Here is a 20313-nt window from a genome sequence, read left to right as displayed (position 1 = left end):
CAAATATAGATCTAAATCTATCTCGACCTCTTAGAAAAAAAAAAGCGATATTTTGCTGGTCGATTTTAAATCTAAAAAGCAAATCTGAATGTTTATCGGATTTTTGTTGGAAAACTACTATCTACTGTAGATGGCTCGTAAAGTTAATTTGACACTGATTTTGTACTTAGTAAAGAATGAATAAAATGCAAAGACGAATTTATTTTCTAATTCAAAATCTTAATTTTCACTTATTATCCTTATCACAAACCAAATTTGGCCCCGCGCAATCCGTTTCACATAGGGCCTCCCAACCTGTAGGACCGGTTCTGTATATATATATATATATATATACAGGACTGCCAACACTATTATTAATATTTTGCTTGAAGTTATTACAAAATTTTTTTAAATACTTCTTTGTTCAATGTATAATATACATTTAACAAATAGTTACACAATTTGGAAAACTTATTTGATTCTCAATTATTAAACTTTTATTTTTGATAACTACAAATGTAATCTGTATCAAGCTAACTAGCACACTAAAAAGATTTTAAAAACTATACTGTCTGATGTAAATAACTTACTTGCTTTAAATAACTTATGACTGAAAACTTATTGCATTGTTCAACTATCAGTCAAGCTAAAGATACATTCTATAATATATATATATATATATATATATATAATAATAATTTTCTCAGATATTATCTCTTCTAGCTATGTCAATGTAGCAATGATAAAAACAAATATTAATTATACAGGTATGCTCACAAAACCATTTGTTCAATTATCAAATCTTTTTTATATTTTTATGGTGTTCTACTAAATAATAGGAATAATGAATTTTCTATATTAAAAATAACAAAGTTGTTTACTATTTCTCAAAGTAGTCAAATCAAAGTAGTCAAATCAAAGTGTATTTTGACAAAGCTAATATAAATATTGTACTGTTTCACTTACATGCTTAATCATAAGTACTTCTAAAAAATACAAACTAATGTTGGTATGGCTTTAATATGTTAGTAAATTAAATATGTATTAATATAATTATCTTTTTTTTATTGAAACATTAAATACTGAAGATGACCATTTAAATTTCTGATGTATTCACATTTCATAAAACACAATTAGAATATTATCTAAAATTTCATCCCTTCATTGTAACTGTAACTGGCTTCATAAAAAGATAGATTGAGTAATAAATGGGTTGCCTACACATATTTGTTCAAAAATGGGATCCTACAACTCTTCAGATGTTATATCTTCATGTCCATCTCTATTCTCTATGTATTCACTTCCCCCCAAAAAATGTAGCTACAGATTTCTTTAGTTTCCTCATGTCAACTTAAGTTGTTTGGATGGCACCACTAGGCTTGAGTTGGCATGCTCCCTCTTCCCACAAACTTCTTCACCACAAGTACACATATGAGATTAGACTAGAGTGCACTGAGTATGCAAGATGCAAACCTCTTCACCACAAGTACACATATGAGATTAGACTAGAGTGCACTGAGTATGCAAGATGCAAACCTCTTCACCACAAGTACACATATGAGATTAGACTAGAGTGCACTGAGTATGCAAGATGCAAACCTCTTCACCACAAGTACACATATGAGATTAGACTAGAGTGCACTGAGTATGCAAGATGCAAACTTCTTCCCCACAAGTACACATATGAGATTAGACTAGAGTGCACTGAGTATGCAAGATGCAAACCTCTTCACCACAAGTACACATATGAGATTAGACTAGAGTGCACTGAGTATGCAAGATGCAAACCTCTTCACCACAAGTACACATATGAGATTAGACTAGAGTGCACTGAGTATGCAAGATGCAAACTTCTTCCCCACAAGTACACATATGAGATTAGACTAGAGTGCACTGAGTATGCAAGATGCAAACCTCTTCACCACAAGTACACATATGAGATTAGACTAGAGTGCACTGAGTATGCAAGATGCAAACTTCTTCCCCACAAGTACACATATGAGATTAGACTAGAGTGCACTGAGTATGCAAGATGCAAACTTCTTCCCCACAAGTACACATATGAGATTAGACTAGAGTGCACTGAGTATGCAAGATGCAAACTTCTTCCCCACAAGTACACATATGAGATTAGACTAGAGTGCACTGAGTATGCAAGATGCAAACCTCTTCACCACAAGTACACATATGAGATTAGACTAGAGTGCACTGAGTATGCAAGATGCAAACCTCTTCACCACAAGTACACATATAGATTAGACTAGAGTGCACTGAGTATGCAAGATGCAAACCTCTTCACCACAAGTACACATATGAGATTAGACTAGAGTGCACTGAGTATGCAAGATGCAAACTTCTTCCCCACAAGTGGGAAAGAGAGAAGCATATAAATAGATAGCATGTCTTGTCATTGTTCATTACACATAAGCCTAATATAGGACTATTTTTAAACCTATAAATAGTATAAACGAAATTTTGATTAGGCCTATTATAGTAAGAGCATATAGGCTAAATGTGGCTTAACTCATATTAAATCTTTCCCAAGAACCTGGATTTATTCAATGTCGTAACTAAGATGATACACGAACAACATAGAACAGGCTTGGCCAATTATAATTAGTCTATATTGGCTCAGAAAATAAGTTATAAAGCTTTACAGTTAAAGAGCTAAGTCTCAAATTGATTTGTGCACACTTACTTCTGAAAAATCTTCGATAACTATTGAGTTTCAATTCATCATTTGGGGTAAAAGTGGTGATTGAAATCTTTAGTGATGGTTTCTTTATATATTAAACACATTCACCGGAAGTCAATCTACCTTGCAACCAAGGACGCCTCGTTGGACGGGACTTATTTAATTAAAAAATATAGGCTCGGTGCCACTAGCGGATCCAGAACTTTCGAGTGGAGCTGGGGCGATTTCTTTTCCAAACCCTAACCCTAAAGCCCAGTAAACCCTAAACGTGCGTACAGCATATATATATATATATATTAGGGGTGCACCGGATAGTACTTTTTGATATCCGGCCGGGGCCGGATACTTAAGTGTCTTGTTAATAGCTTGTGTTGCTGAACATTTTACGAAACTGTTAAATAGCATACCTATATTGGTTGGTTTTATTTTTTTTCCTTTTATATACGTTATTGTTTTAAACTCTGTTACTGATTGATTTATTCATGCTTAACAGTATTTCTAAAAATCTATATAGCATGAGTGTGTCTGTGTGTATGTACGATGCCACCAACTGTAAAGGATGTGTAGGAAGGTCAATGTAAATAATGTTAGTATATATTTAACTAGTTACTAATGTAAATCTCATAAGTAAAGTGCAATCTGCCTTGTATAGTGGTCGGATGTATGTGTTCATGAATTTCAGACTAACAACCTGGTCAGATATACCTAGTGAGCCTACACACGTAGTCCTAGTGTAGTGTGTATAGTTGTTTGTGTTAACCATCACGCATTGTTTTTTTTCCTTTAGCATACGCACGCAATAGAGTTGGGTGTCAGTCAAAAAAGACAACACATTGGCATGGTCAGTCAAACATATAGATAAATTATACCCGTCCACTAGTTAGAGGTCAAGGATTGTTTTTGTTTTACGCTCCAGCATATTGTTTCTTTGTTTGCTAGATCTAACTGCATTATTATTATTCAATTTATGCGATTTTAAAATGTACTGTAAGGTTTTCCGTTATTTATTAAGTCAAAAGAATTAAACAATGGAATTAGCTTTCTTTCTAAGGTTTTAATACAAGGCAAAAAATACACACACGCAAACATGCACATCTTTGTTTTATTTTATTGTGCAAAGAACGTACGTAAGAAACATTAAATGCAAAGAACGTATGTTAGAAACATCTTCCTTAATTATTACTTATTCATTATTTTATTCGTGGTTTCAGTAACTGTTACAAAAGGGAACGATAGTAAGCCTATGGATGTCAGGTGTGTAAAAGTCGTCCTAGCCTGATACACAATGGCTAAGTACGCATCTTAAGTTAAGTATAAAAAAAAATAGCAATAACAAGGAGTTAATTGACTGTCACAAATTATTAGGAATATTGTTATCAAATCAAGACACTTAACTGCTGGAGTAATATTCAAGTTAACACGTTAGAAAAATTATTTAACCGTAATATTTATTGACAGTGTAGTATGCTTTGTTAGCACGTTGTGTTTTTTCATTCTGGCTTAAAAATGGTCAATGTCTATCAATAAATTGGGTGTCAAGGACCAAAGAAATAAAGAGTAGGGGGTGTTAAGCTATCCATTTAAAGATAGACCTGGTCGTGTCTTCTACAAAATAATTAGTTACTGGCTTACTGGGCTATAAAATCTCGCGGTTTGTGTTCTGTGTAGCTAAAGGTCACTCGTTTAGGTGCGTGTGATCTTTAGTCCAGCTTACTAATTGAGATTTATGTTCAAGTAACTCGGAACAATTGAAAAGGTGTGGCCTCTAGCCCAACCACGTGATTAAGATTTTTCTCCAAATAAGCAAACCCGTGTAGATGTTTGGCTTGAAGTCTAGTCCACTCCTCCCCCCCCCCCATTAAGATTAGCTACTAAGTAAACAAACATAGTTCCCTTGTGTGACCTCTAGAGAGTGCTTACGTCCATCGTATCTGACTTGGGGTCACCTGTCAATCAATGAACTCAATGTGATGGACTAAACAAATAAAAGGGGGAGGGTGTTGTTCACCTGGAAATATACCTGGTTACCTTAGAGGTGTGGCTCTTGTAGTCCAGCCCCCTAATAAAGATTAACTACTAAATAAACAAACTCAGCTCCCTCGAAAGGTGTGACCTCTAGAGAATGTCAATATGCTGACATTAAACCTACGTCCATCGTATTTAACTTGTGGTCAACTGCCTTTAAAAAAAATGTGATGGACTAAACAAATAAAAGGGGTGGGAGTTGTTCATTTATACCTCTGGAGATATACCCACACAGCTAGACAGACGTCTGGTCAGCATGACGTAGTCAAGGAATGTAGCATTTTAACATAACTAACCTACTCAAAGGTCAAGACAAATTGAAAAAAGTGCCAGCCATTGCTGCTCTGTATGTAAAGCGCATTTATGATGTAAAGTTTCATTCCTATTTATATTAAGTTATTAACACGCCTTGTCCTTATAATAAACGATGTTTGGTGCATATTCATAATGGCTCTATTTTTAAGCACATTATTTTTGTTTTAGTATAAACATTAATACATTCTACAACAGACATTAATGGAACGAGGTCCACTTTATGCATATTAAATAGGTGTATTTTTTACTATCCGGTTTACTATCCGGTAGTGATATCCGACCGGAGCCGAATAGCACTGGATAGTAAAAAATGCCGGATATTCGGCAGAAGCCGGAGCCGGAACGACTATCCGGTGCACCCCTAATATATATATATGATACATATATATATATATATATATATATATATATATATATATATATATGGCTCCTTTTGTCTCGAAAGGCAATGGATGCGCCCAAATGAGTCACTGGTTTTGGCTTAATCTTGAGACGGGCAGAATCTGGTGTGGCTAATCAAGCCAATTCTAGAACGGCAGACTTTGCCACAATTCGTACATGTATATGCCTCTGATTTAGGGCTAGTGGACAGGGCAGCTTTCTTTTTTTCCCCTCTTGATTAAGGCCGCTTCAATTCTTTTGTTCTCAGCAAGGGTTGTCCCAGCACGCACAGTCTGTCTCCATGCACTCCGGTCTTTGGCTATGTTTTCCCACATACTTTCACTGATGCCTGTTGCTCTCATGTCTCGCTTGCAGACATCTCTATATGTTAGTCTTGGGCGGCCCTTGGGTCTGACTCCTTCCACAAGCTCAGCATATAAGATATCTTTCGGGATTCTACCATCTGGCATGCGGGTGACATGTCCGAGCCAGCGTAATCTTCTTTGTGTCAGGAGAGCATACATGCTGTTCATATTGGCCAATCTCAAAACTTCCTGATTGAAGACATGGTCCCTCCCATTATGCGTCTCAGGCAACGCAAGTGGAAACTATTCAATCTGTGCTCTTGGTACATGTATGTTGACCAGCTTTCACTACCATAAAGGAGAGTGCTCACAACACAGGCGTTGTAGACTAGGATTTTGGTCGCTGTGGTCAATTTACCATTTTCCCAGACGCGCTTGGAGAGTTTTGCCAATGCTGTGGTAGCTTTTCCTATCCTTTTTGTCAGCTCGATGTCTAAGTCTAGGTTACTGACAATTGTTGAACCCAAGTAGGTAAATTCCTGCACCACTGAAAGGGTGTGGTTCCCAATTTGTATTAAAGGTATTTCTGCGACGTCTTGTGCCAGGATTTCGGTCTTGGAGAGACTTATAGTAAGGCTAAACTCTTGACAAGTTCACTAGCTTCTGTAGACCTCCTTGTGAGTAAGATACGAGTGCCGCGTCATCGGCAAACAGCAGCTCCCTTATCAAGATACGACGCCTTTTCTTTTTGGCTTTAAGACGTGCCAGGTTAAAGAGCCTTCCATTGGATCTGCTATGGATGTATATTCCGTCTTCCAGGGATTTAAAAGCACTGGATAGTACGACTGAGAAGAAGATGCCAAATAGTGTAGGGGCCAGTACACATCCTTGTTTTACATCACTCTTAATGGAGAATGGCCTGGAGGAAGAACTTTCAAACTGAACAGTGTCCTGCATATTTTCGTGAAAAGCTGACACTAGTTTTCTTAACTTATTTGGGCAGCCGATTCTCTCTAGCACAGCAAACAGACCGCTTCTGCTAACAAGGTCAAAGGCCTTGGTCAAATCAATAAATGCTATGAAGAGGGACTGCTTTTGTTCTCTGCTCTTCTCATGTAACTGCCGCAGTGAGAAAATCATATCTGTTGTAGATCTACCTGCCCTAAAGCCACACTGCGACTCTGGATAAACACGATCTGCCAGGATCTGTAATCGCTTTAGAAATACTCTAGCAAAAGCCATTCCGACTATGCTAAGCAGTGAGATGCCTCTGTAATTGTTACAATCAGAGCGGTCGCCTTTATTTTTATAAATGGTAACTATGTTGGAGTCTTTCAACTCCTGGGGGACCATTCCTTGTTTCCAGCACAAGCTTAGCAGTTCATGGAGTAGTTTGATTAGGGCATGTTTTCCAGCCTGAATGACTTCAGCAGGAATGCCATCTCCTCCGGGTGTTTTCCCATGTGCAAGCATGTCAATGGCTATGCTCAGCTCCTTTACTGAGGGCGTTTTGTCTAATTCCGTCAAAACTGGAAGTGATGGGAAGTTGGAAACAGCATTTGGTGAGATGGCGTTTTCAATCTGGTAGAGTTCTGCATTGTGTTCGTTCTACCCATCGCTCCATTTGCAGCGCACGATCGTTGATGATTGAGCCATCTTTTGACTTGAGCGGAGCACACTTGCTGGTGTGAGGTCCAAAGGCTTTTCTCATGCCCTCATATAGTCCTCTTATGTTACCACAGTCGGCACAAGATTGAATATCTTCGCATAGCTCCTGCCAGTATTTGTTAGCACATTGTCTCGCTACTCTTTGGGCATTGTTACGTGCAGCTCTGAGCCTTTTTAAGTTGCTTGGGGTGGGATCCTTCTTGTAGATTAGCATGGCTGCTCTCTTGTTCGTAGTGGCAGTTTCCATTTCTGGTAGACCAGCTTCAAACCAGTCTTCGCTTTTCTTGGTTTTGTTTCCAAAGACCAGTGATGATGTTTGGTAGATTGTATCACGCATAAACGTCCAGCTTTTTTCTACCTCAGTCACAGAGAAGTTTTTAAAAGCTTCCTCTAATTTGTTCTCAAATTCGGTGCAAAGATCAGGATTTCTTGTGCTAGTGGTATTCAGGCGTAATTTTCTTTTTCCCTGTGATGTGTGGATCTTAGTTGGCAGCAGTCTTGTCCGGCAGGACACTAAAGTATGATCAGTATCACAATCCGCGCTTTGGTAGCTACGTGTCAGCAGTATATTTCCAATGTCCTTTTTTCGTGTCAGTATCATATCCAGCTGGTGCCAGTGCCCAGACCTAGGGTGCCTCCATCAGACACAGTGCTGTGGTTTTGTTCTGAAGTATGTGTTGGTAATGCAGAGCTTATGGTATGTGCAGAATTCAAGCAGTCTTTGTCCGTTCTCATTCATCTTTCCGATTCCAAAAAGGCAGTCTGGCCAGGTAGTGTGATCTGATCCTACTCTGACATTGAAGTCACCTAGAAGGATCATATGTTCTTTTTGAGGAATGTTTGCAATGGCTTCTTTGAGGTCTTCATAGAACTTGTCTTTGTCCTCCTGAAGCGAGCATAGTGTGGGGCATAGGCACTAATCAGAGTGACTTTTCCAGATGCTGTCATCATACTTATGCTTAGTAGCCGTTCCGAGCCACCAACTGGAGGGACTATCATGGGAAGAAGACTGTTCTTAACAGCAAAGCCCACACCATGTATTCGAGTCTCATCCTGTGCTTTCCTTTTCCAAAAGAAAGTGTAGTCAGTCTCGAGGAGCATGCCGTTTTCGCCAGTCGGGTTTCTTGCAGGGCTGCAATGTCAATATGTAGCCTTTTTAGCTCGTTGTTTATAACTGCCGTCTTCCTTGCGTCGTCGATCTGCCTTAGATCATCAGTGAGACCAGGACACATTGTCCTGACATTCCAAGTGGCCAGTCGCATGACAGGGATTTTCTTTTTCAGTTTAATTTTTCTTCTTTTGTTGCTTGGTGCAAGTTTCCAGCCTACTTGTCGTTTTAAACTAAGCTCTAAGCACCCATTAGAGCAGGCGGGCTGTGGCGGATCAGCACCTAACTGACTGGGGGCTGCCGAGTTTGAGGCGGGCGGTAGCTGATCAGTGAGGCGCGAAGACCTCTCCCACCGTCAGAGACGTGGCATCCATACATTACGCCAATAAAGTTGGACTGTTGTCTCCCGTGTTGTTTTAGCCGCTTTGCAGCAGCACCAGAGTTTTCTCTCCGGGGCGCATTCCTGGGCCTTGATAAAGGGGTCATGGGTGGCCCATGCGTCATGATCCCTCACTCGACATTGCTGATGTTATCCAAAGGAACGCATCGCATTACATTTGGCACCAACTCAGTTGCAGAAGCTGCCGGAGGGAATTTCATAGCTGATACTCCCAACGCCTAAGGGGCTTCACTCCTGATTACTCCTCGAGGTTGTCTCCTGAAGCCTCAGTACCGCAAGGCAGCGGGGGTTTGAAGTCAGAGTACCCCTCTCCTAGATGAACTGCCTTACTAGGCTGACGAGCTCCATATGCGCCAGGTTTCCGCCTTCACCCCTTCACCTGTTAGTAAGAGCAGTTTCGCCGGGCTTAATATCTAAGCCACACGAGCAGGCCAGGTGCTGGACTTAGTTGTCAGAGGCTATTTGAGACGCATGCCATTAGGAGTATTTTATAGACAATGGGAGCTTAACCCCATTGACACCCCTGGCCATCACAACCTTTGAAACCATATATATATATATATATATATATATATATATATATATATATATATATATATATATATATATATATATATATATATAGATAGATAGATAGATAGATAGATATGAGAATTTTTAAAAGCAGTGTTTCTCAATCTTCGGCGAAAAAAACAAATAGTCATGTTGAGGCCTTTTCTCTTGCAAACTTGGGGAGCGCTGTAAGCTCCCCCAGTGGTGTTCGGGGCGAAGCCCCGACGCTAAAGCGTTTTCTTGCATTCTTCACTGCAGAATCGCATTCTCCTGACCTACAGCTCATTATTCATCCTATTATAAAAGGGCCTTTTGAATAATGTTTTACTTAAAAAATATTCTAAAATGAATTTATAGGCCCTTACTACATTGCAAATAAAACCGATTTGTTCCTTGAAAAGATCAGATACACCACATATTTAAATGAAGACTTTGAGGATCGCCGCCGAACAAAACAAAAAATTCAAAAAATAATATTTAAAAACAAATGCTCATTTGTAAGTGATACATTTAGTTCAAAAGGCATGTTTGTAACTTTGTTTTGTTACAGAACTATAATTCAAAGCTCTAAACAAAAAATTTCGGAAGTGGGAGGAGAAATCAAGTGGACCAATTAGATTCTACTCTTTTTTTTTTTTTTTTTGCATTTTTAGAATTGAAGCATGAATCGTGAGTAATAGTCCCAAATGTATTGAACTCGAACAAATATCAGATTGAGTAAAGGTTGGGTCCTTGACTAAATTACTCTTATACTGAAACATTTCGTATGAATTCTAAATTTTCCAAAGCAAAGTCTTTCGTAAAATAATTATGATAAGTTCATGTGAAATTACATAAACTATGTCACCATATTTGACTATTCTGTTTTAAAACATCATGTTTTCGTCTGGAAAGGGGAGTGGCGGTAGGGTGAAAACGTTAATCCTCGCTCCTTTTATAATTTCTGCTAATGATTGCATTTGGCATTATAGAATAGGGTTGGGGCGACTCGATATAAGAATTTAATTTATAGCATATATAAATTACATTAGTGACAGATTTTTTATTATTTTGTAATTTCTTAACTATAATACAAAAAGAAAAAGTATTGGTTGGTCCGATGGGTGGAAGGCGATTGCATGTATCGCCCCGCCCACATGGTACCATTTTTTTAAATTTTATATTTACTAATGATAAAATTTGAGATTAGAGTCTGGTACGTACGACATAAAATGCAAATGGATTCACTTATCAATCGTAGCTTATATAATATAAACGTTCAACTTATTTTGTTCACAAACTATGATTTCTCCATAAAAGTAGGACCACCCCCCCCCACACACACACACTCACAGGGTTTAGGTGGGAAAAGCAGTAGAGGTTTCCCCCCCCCCCCCCCAATCGACCAACAGTGGAACGACATAATATAAAGATCGGTTAAAATATCAATAATAAGTTTTAATTATATAGATATTTAATTGATTCTGTTAGCAAGCTGTGATTTTTACAAATAAATTTGACCCTCCCCCCGCTCGAAAGTTTATGTTGAGGGTGGGCAGGATTGATGCCATCGCCCCCTCCCGACCCCACCAAATCGGTCAACATACTAGAGGGGGGAGGCGAAATAATCTAAAAATAGGTTGAAATATAAATAATTAGTATATATTATTAACATAAGTAATAAATTAGTATACAAATTGTGTGAATTCTATACTAAAATTCGTCGGTCCCCCCTTTGTTGGGGGGGGGGGGGTCGGCTGAGTGGGGGAGGGCGATCGCCCATACCCCCCCCCCCCCCCCAAAGGATCCGCCAATGTGGTGCGCATAGTTGGCAGTACTGTATATATATAGTCTATGGTTTCAACAAACTTTACACAAAGTATAAAGGGGACTAATTCAACTTATATTGCCTCGTCAGTAAAGTAATGTTTTTTAGACTTGCTCAATACCAAAAAAAAAAAATGAATTAACTATAGTTAATTAACTGATTTGTTAATTTGTTTTAATAGATTCTTGTTTTGTCAGGTACAATAAATAATTATGCAATATTGCAGCTTGATCCAAGAATGTGTGTGGGAGAAATCTGAACCATAATCTTCAAATACAAAAACAGAATTTAATAAAATACTCTGAAAGACACAAAGATTAAGGCACATTCCTCGTCCCATATGCTAGGACAAATTTGTACAAACACTCCTTCTTCCCTAGTGCTATTAGAGCATGGAATGGGTTGCCTGAGCTAACCAGGAAAACCAGTGACTTGGCTGAATTTAAGTCATTGGTTAATATGCATGACTAAATGCATGACGCGTAGGACGTAATCATCTTTTTTTTTTTGAAGTAACGTCTGTATTATATAAGAGAAATCACATGTTTAAAATTTTTACCAGACAAACAGACAGACAAAGTGAGTTGAAAAAAGCTTTTCAAATAGTAAACATTACAAGTAAACAAATATACGTTTAGACAAAGAAGATATGAATAGGAATATGTTTGATTGTTCTAAAATGAGCTCATTGGCGAGTCCCTTCACCTTTCAATAAGCATTTCAATTGAGTTTGATTGTTATCTCAGAAACAAACTCATGTCAATTATAAATCTGATAGGTCAAGTCTTCTTTTCTCAGCTAATAACTCACTATTCCCAGTTTAGATAGCGTAGTATAATCAACATTGTACAAAGCAATTTGAATATAAAATCTTTTAAGTGGCCCCACAGTCTGGAAAACCGTTGCTTAGGTCGAGTGGTTTTTTTATTGCAACATTTGCGTAAAACAATCAGCCTAAAATTGGCTTGAAAGAAAGTCTTTGCAGTGCAATTTCTCAGATGGTTACGTTCAGACATTGAATATAACAGTAGTGCATGAAATCTAAGAACATTGAATATAACAGTAGTGCACGAAATCTAAGAACATTTAATATAACAGTAGTGCATGAAATCTAAGAACATTGAATATAACAGTAGTGCATGAAATCTAAGAACATTGAATATAACAGTAGTGCATGAAATCTAAGAACATTGAATATAACAGTAGTGCATGAAATCTAAGAACATTGAATATAACAGTAGTGCATGAAATCTAAGAACATTGAATATAACAGTAGTGCATGAAATCTAAGAACATTTAATATAACAGTAGTGCATGAAATCTAAGAACATTGAATATAACAGTAGTGCATGAAATCTAAGAACATTTAATATAACAGTAGTGCATGAAATCTAAGAACATTGAATATAACAGTAGTGCATGAAATCTAAGAACATTGAATATAACAGTAGTGCATGAAATCTAAGAACATTGAATATAACAGTAGTGCATGAAATCTAAGAACATTGAAGCAAAACTTTTGTTATGCTCCATATTCATTATGGCCTTTTTTTACGAAACATTTAGCTTCTTATAATATTAAATTAGGGCTCAATCTAAGTTACAGGGTCATTGATTTTGTGGTTAAGTCCAATGGCGCACGTTTCCCTGGTTGACTTGAAATGATTTAGTGTTCTAAAAAAGCTTTCATCAAATATATTTTCGGACATAAAAGTCGGAGCAGTAAAGTTTAAATATATAAATTTAAAAAATATTTAAAGTTTGAATTTTTATTGTAATAATTTAATATCAAATAAAATGTGACACTACATCTGCAGTACAACCACGTCAGTTGTCTATTGAAGTTCAATTGTTTCATTATTATCTTACTAAAATAGATTTTTGGTCCATGCACATCCATAGGTGGAATATGTTTAGTGTGACTCAAGCTGCAGGCTGTTTCACTGGAATAATAATAAAAAAAAAGAGTTTCAAGCAACATGGAAACATCGTTTAAAATAGTTGTTTTTTTTTGGAGGGGGGGGGGCAAAGATCATTGTTAAAATAAATGTCAACCATGCTAATATAAAAGTATACTATATCAACCTGTTTGACTATATCAACCTGTTTGACTAAATCAACCTGTTTGACTATATCAACCTGTTTGACTATATCAACCTGTTTGACTAAATCAACTCTTGCATTAAAAGCTTCATCAGTAAATAATGAGAAAATACACCTAAACTCTAGACATTATAATAATAAGACTTGTCTTTGGTAGGATATCAATGTTTAGCTTATATTCTAGAGGTCTTCAACTCATTTTGTTCACAAACTTTGAGTTCTGCATACAACTTTCAGAAAGGAGGAGTCATATTGTGTATAAAAGATTCAATAAATATTCTTCCTATTTGTTTCATTCACTTTTATAAAACCAGGATAAAAAGCACACACTTTGTTTTTCAGGTTTCGCTGGAAGATACGCTACTTGTACTACGCAGCATACTTAAAATTGAAAAAAACTGACCAGTCAGATGACCAGCATTCAATGTATAAGTATGACGTATTTCTGTCGTATTCACACAGTGATGAGCCGTTTGTTTTAAAGGAGCTTATGCCAGGTACTTGGAGAAAGAAAATCTGTTAACATAGCGCTCAAGTGCACTGTAACCAATACCTAGCTTTATTAAATACCAACAGTACACACCGGCTACGACCGATGATGTATTCGTCATTTTTTAAATGTATTCTTGTGTTATCAGGTCAAAGAAATAATTGCGCACAATTTCAGCTTGATCCGAGATGGGGTGTGGAAGAAATAACGTGTACAAATGTTTGAACAGACAGACAGAGTGAGTTGATTTAAGCATTGTAAATATTTCTAATAGCACAGATTTATTGTGTCTAGTTAAATAATGCATAAATAACATATCCAAACTAATGGGCTTTGTTGCTGCACATAAAAAATATATATGTGTCAGACGCGAATAGCCTAAATTTTTAGTAAAAGAAATTACAAGTCATTTCTCTATAGAAGAAGTTACGAAAGTTATATAATGTAAAACCACAGACCTATATATACTACAATAAATATAGGTATTTGCTCTCTATTTACGATTTATTTAGGTAGGTGCTGTTTACTATTACACACCAAGCATCAGATTTTTGAAAAACCCAGGTTCGTTTTTTGTGTAACGCTATTCGCTAACACCGTATAGATCTAAACTATATCTCTTTATTAGTATAATTAAATCTTTATATTAAAATCTGCATGAATGCATTGGTAATATAGTAGATCTAGAGCTACATATTATAAATGAGATTAGTCGTAGATTTATGTTAATAAATTAATATGAATAGATCTATTGTTCTACAACTTTAGAATCTACTTTTTTTTTTTTGGCATCTCGTGCAGCACAGCAAATAAACTTACAAAAGCCGTCAAGTCGCAATAGGTAGTGCGTATACAGTTCACGCCATTCACGGTTCTGTGTATGCCATAGGCGTAGTCATATCACAACATGGGCACATTAGATTCGTGAAGCATTCAAATAAATAAACACTGCACTCATCATTCGGTCTAATCTTCGGATTTAATTACTTTGTCATTAAGTGGACTCTATAACTAGATCTATAGTTCAGATCGTTTTGTTTGTAAAATGTTTTACATGTTTCGGGTGTTCCTTCACTCAATAAAACATTAAGAAATTAAAACAGACACAGAATAGACAGTGAGATTCGTAACAAAGGAATATTCACAATGTATTACAGTTACACTTTTTTAAAAACACCTTTTAAAAATCATTTCAGTTTTAAAATCACAATTCTACAATTATTTTTGTATGTGAAATTGTGTATCGAAAAATGCCGGGTACTTGAAGTAAGCTAGTCCTTAAAAAAATACACAGATCTTGTGTAAAAGACTCTTCAAATAAAGTACTGTAAATGTGTAGTTTGAGGCGCTTCTTTCAGGCTTTTTCTTTCTATAACCTCTATCGGGTTTTATCACAGCTACCCGTATTTTTGTGCAGGATTTTTTTTCTCTGCCAGGCACACTTAAAATTATAGCCTAATAATGACAGTTTAATTTAAAACGAAGCAAGACGTTTTGGCGCCGCCGTTTTGGCGCCGCCGTTTTGGCGCGAATGTCGTTTTGGCGCGAGCCGTTTTGGCGACGGGACGTTTTGGCGCGAAATACATTATGTACGTTTATTGTATTATTTCTTTTAAAAGAATTATTCATATCTATGTTTTGCATGAGTGTTTGTGTTAAGACATATTTTTCACGTACTAAATGTAAATGTGTGTTTGTTTTTCACATCATTTTCTTTAATAAACATTTTGGCTTGTGTATGTGTGTTTGTTAAGAGGAACACTTTTATTTATAAAAAAAAGTTTTTTAAGATATTACTTTAAAATTAAAAACAAAAATCGCGTGAGAGAGGGGAGGGGTGTAGGAAAGAGTATATACAAGGAGTGAAATGTGAGCAGAAGAGAGGGGGCGAGATAGGTGTCACATGTAATGACCATTCCTAAGGAGATGATCGCCAGACGCATGACGCCAACGACCAGTGCTCGGTGCTGGTCTTGTCTTCATTTGTTTAACTCTACCTGCGTCAATGCGAGATGTGTCACACAAATCACCACTACCCAATTTCTCAAAATATATTTTTTTCACGTTAGAGTTTGTACTGACCACATTCCGTGTCTTGATCTTTATTATGTGTGGAGTTATTGTCGTCATTCAGCGTAATAGAGCTTTAGATGTTAACATGGTTTTTGTTATATTAAAGTGTGACACTTAGCTAGTTCGTATATTACACTAATGTCAAATAAAAAAAATCTTTTGGAAAGAAATCCAAAAATGTCATCCAGTGCGATTAGCAGAACTCACATATAGCATGTCATTACCATTCAGGAATCTGACTTATTATAGGCCTATATTCATGAAATAAGCAAAACCTTTATAATTAAAAAAAACAACAATTCGCTGAACGGTGTTAGAATTCATACTATACATACAATATTATGGTAGAGTGAAACAAACATTGTTATAAAAGCTACGTGCTTATTAAATTATCGTCTAATGATATCTTGCGCCAAAACGTCCCGTCGCCAAAACGGCTCGCGCCAAAACGTCCCGTCGCCAAAACGGCGGCGCCAAAACGTCACGTACCGAATTTAAAAATAGAACTGAAAAATCCATAAGATATGTAAGGAAAAGGTACTTCCGGCCCTATTTATAATTCTAGTTTTAAATCAAAGAAACGAAACACATAAGCGCAACAAAGCCCAACACAATTACAACTACAATTAAAAGCTTTATTTTTCATTAAGAATTTTCTTTAACTTTGCTTCTTTAGAACTACAGTCACGTGGTTTGAAAATACACGTTCATGGCCGTGACTTCGCAGTAGGAGAATACATCGCATCCAACATTGCAGCGGCTGTCATTAATAGCAGAAAGACTTTAGCTATCCTGACTCGGGGCTTGTTGTCTAGCCACTGGTGCAACTATGAACTACAGGTCATCTATCTGCTGAGCTATCTATCATATATAAGATTAAATGATGTATTATATAATGAAACTAGCATTACATATCGGCTGCGCCCGTTGATTTATATATGTATATATATATATATATATATTTATTTATTTATTTATTATGGCCGAAACATACCCTCTTCTTTTCTTTTGAAATTTCAATAAACAAGCCACATTTTAACGATCCCCCTAACATACCTTTTGGCCCGTGAATTAGTGTATCTGTTACAAAGAAAAGAAAGAGCCCATTCTCTTTCTCACTCTTTCTCTCTCTCTGGAAAGCCCTTTTAGTTGTTTTTTTTTCACTCTGCGCCTCATGGATCTGGCAGCGGTATTTTACATATATAATACAGATTATGAACTGTTTTGTCATCTATAGTAGAAAGTAGAATGTGAGGCGTATGTGTGTTACGAATAGAAATCAAAACCACTTGACCAATCTTATAAAACTTGGCAGAAATGTTCCTTGGGTACTAACTTAGACCGTAGTGTATGTATTGTAGCCCTAAAACAAACTTAAGACTCTCAAAAAATAGACCGACTCTGTTAAAGCTATAGTATTTTATGGATCTAGGCTTTGTTTACAATGTTGACATGAGAAAAGATCGAAAGGATTTAGATCTAGATCTACTTTTAAGAAGTACACTTTGCACATATGGTTTTTTACTTTGACACATGAAAATACAAAATATAGTCTATTGATTTCATTATTAGATAAAATTAACCTTCAAATTTGTGTTTCAAAAGCATTTTTACATAAATTCGTACTTATTGTCTGCAAATTTAGATCCCCTGACGAACATTCTTTTATTAGACATTATCGAAAAGTTATACTTTCATTCATTCGCGTAATCTAATAGAAAAGGTCACGCATGCGCAGACCGAAATGTTACGAAACTCTCTTTTCCTAGCTCTAAAAAAACTATTTCAGCTCCTTAGACTAAGGTGATAGAACTTCTCTTAGCAAAGATAGTTTTATAATTAAACACATGAACATACTAATTACAGTTCATTCATTTCATATTTTAATCAAATAAACATTCAATTTTTGTTTCTAAAGCATTTTTACATACATTCGTTCGTCATTAGTGCAACTCTATTCTTGATATCGCGTACTTCTAAATATAGATGTATACACAAGCCAATGTTTTCATTAACAATTTGGATTCATGTTAATTAGCTATTTTTAGCTCCATTCATAATATGTTTACATTCATGAATTCATGCATTCACTTTACTTATAACTTTATTATTGCCTTTAATCGTTTCTAATGCTTTATATCAGTTAGGCTACTACATCAGCAATATACAAAGTAAGGCCCTCAGGCCGCGGGTAATGTCCGGCTAGTTTTCATATATTTTGCATGACTAAATAAACTATCCACTTTTCTTCAGATGGCCAACAATGAATCAATCGATACAGGAAGACCTGTCTTGGTATTTCTAATCAAAGACCCACTCTCCATCGATGAACTAGGACGAGAGTTGCTGAACCACATCCGCTGTAACACCTACACTAGCTACCCTAGCAACGAACAAGCCAGGAGCCAGAGCTACATGCAAATGTTCTGGGACAAACTGGCACATGACCTGAAGCAGTAACAAGAAATGAGAGATCAAGATACATTTCGTCCTTGTTATTTTCTTACCATAGACACTTTGGTTCCTCACTTCCTACTTATCTTACGGAACGGAAGTGGGAACGAAATCTGACAAAATAAACCTATACAAGATATGTTGAGAAATAAGCCCTAAATAAAATTACATTTCTCTGAAGATTGCAGTTATTGTTAAAAAACTAACATTTTTTAAAACACTTTTTTATACAACTTATTTTGCTTTTAATAACTAATGAATGTTACTTTAAAAAACTAATGGAACAATTTTTACCACGCCCCATCCCCCTCCACGGTTAAGTTAATGTATAAATCTTCTAGACTTAATACTATTCTAATGATAGGTTTATAAATCTAGTGATACTGAAAATTCACAATAAATTATCTTTCTTTGTTAATATATTGTAAACATAACCTCCCTTACATTTATGAATTGCATAATTAATTTATAAACTAAACGGTTTGGTTTTAGAAAACAAAAAGTAACCTTTGCACATAAACTTTGCAAGCTACAGCGCATGGTGAAAGAATATTTTTCATTTCTCTTCTAGTTTTTGAGATCTGAGTGTGAGGGTATGACACAGACATTTTGCACGAACCCAATAACTACTATTTCCATTAAGATGGGGCTAAAATAAAAATAAAAAAACTGTTGTCCCTATTTTATTCTCCCTTTTTACAATACCTCTATTTAACTCGTAACTTCGTGGAAACTTCTGGGTGGGAAAAACCTTCTGGGTGGACAGGAATCTAGAAAATGGCTCTAACGATTTTTCTAGAAATTGGATAGTTGCTGTATATGGTTGTGAGAAGAATGACTAGCTCAGATCATTTTTCAAAGTAACAAAAAATTAATTTAGCTAGAGGACGAGAAAGTCTATATCTTGAACGAAATATATAAATGAAAAAAAAAAACACCGACAAAACTTTTTATAGAAGGAACCGCTAAATCCTAACCCTATCTTTTATTACTTCAAGGTTTACATCTTTTTTTTTTCTATAGAAAACAAAATTAATGAATTATAATTAATTTGTACATTTTTTTAATGATTCGTGTATTTTCATCGACTATAAATAATTGTGCAAAATGTCAACTTGATCTGACAATGGCAAGTGGGAGAAACAACGTGTCCAAGATTTGTACCCGACAGAAGGAGTGAGTTCATCTAACCTTATTGAGAAGTTGAATGGAGCTGTTTTTATTCAGCTGAAGAAGAGTTTCTGATGAAACCACAAGGTGGTCCGACGTAATTCAGGGGAGAGACGTGAGAGTGGATGTATGTGCTTTAAACAGTGCTTATTATTTTGTTTAATGAGTTATATTTTGTTTAGATATTTCATTTTGTTATTTCTAGATATGTATCTCATTTCAATTTCAATCATTGTATATTTATAAATAAATATGAAAGTTTATTTAATGTGTTATTACTAAGAATTTAATACACCTGCTTCGGTTTAGTTGTACTATAGTACTAAATGCATGGAACTACAAACAACAAAACAACCCCCATCTCCCAAACATATAGGCCTTCTTTTTGCCCGTAATGAGATTACCGGTATCATTTTTCACCTCTCTCTCACACACACACACACACATTTAAACGCTCCCGTAACAATTTTATAAATACGTGTGGATAAATATATATGGGCGTAGCGAAAATTTAGAAAATAAAATGTGTATGTATGTGTGTGTGTACATAATTAATCTTTATTACATTCTGACCCTTCATTCTTTCGTAAGACGTTTATAGTGCCCTAGAATAGGCTCTTCCTGGAATTAGTGGAAAAATTGTAGACTCTCCGCCCATGCTAGCGAGTGTGGGGCGGAGCCCCGCCGCCAAGCGCTATTTCCGGTATTGAAAGCGAACAAAATGCATATTCCGAGGCATCTACAGTGCATTATCCTGCTATTAAAAAGTTTTATTTCAAAAACCTAAT

At 36.1% G+C, this 20313-nt stretch overlaps 1 protein-coding gene across 4 annotated transcripts in view; it reads left to right on the top strand.

Annotated features, from left to right (window-relative positions):
* LOC106077535 (toll-like receptor 4) overlaps positions 1-19788 on the top strand; it is a 29340-nt gene extending 9552 nt beyond the window's left edge. For 3 of the 4 annotated variants that reach the window (XM_056044448.1, XM_056044450.1, XM_056044447.1), the window contains exons 3-5: positions 13681-13835; positions 16578-16741; positions 18155-19788. In XM_056044448.1, coding sequence (XP_055900423.1) covers positions 13681-13835; positions 16578-16741; positions 18155-18361 — 526 coding nt within the window. In that variant the 3' untranslated portion in view covers positions 18362-19788. Of the gene's footprint in view, positions 1-13680; positions 13836-14340; positions 14393-16577; positions 16742-18154 lie in introns of all 4 variants that reach the window. The other variant, XR_008780217.1, reaches the window with a different exon arrangement.
* Positions 19789-20313: the final 525 nt, after the last annotated feature.

The sequence above is a fragment of the Biomphalaria glabrata genome, chromosome 10 (genome assembly GCF_947242115.1).
Source record: "Biomphalaria glabrata chromosome 10, xgBioGlab47.1, whole genome shotgun sequence".
NCBI classification, from domain to species: Eukaryota; Metazoa; Mollusca; class Gastropoda; family Planorbidae; genus Biomphalaria; species Biomphalaria glabrata.
This window is presented reverse-complemented; position numbering and strand designations above follow the sequence as displayed.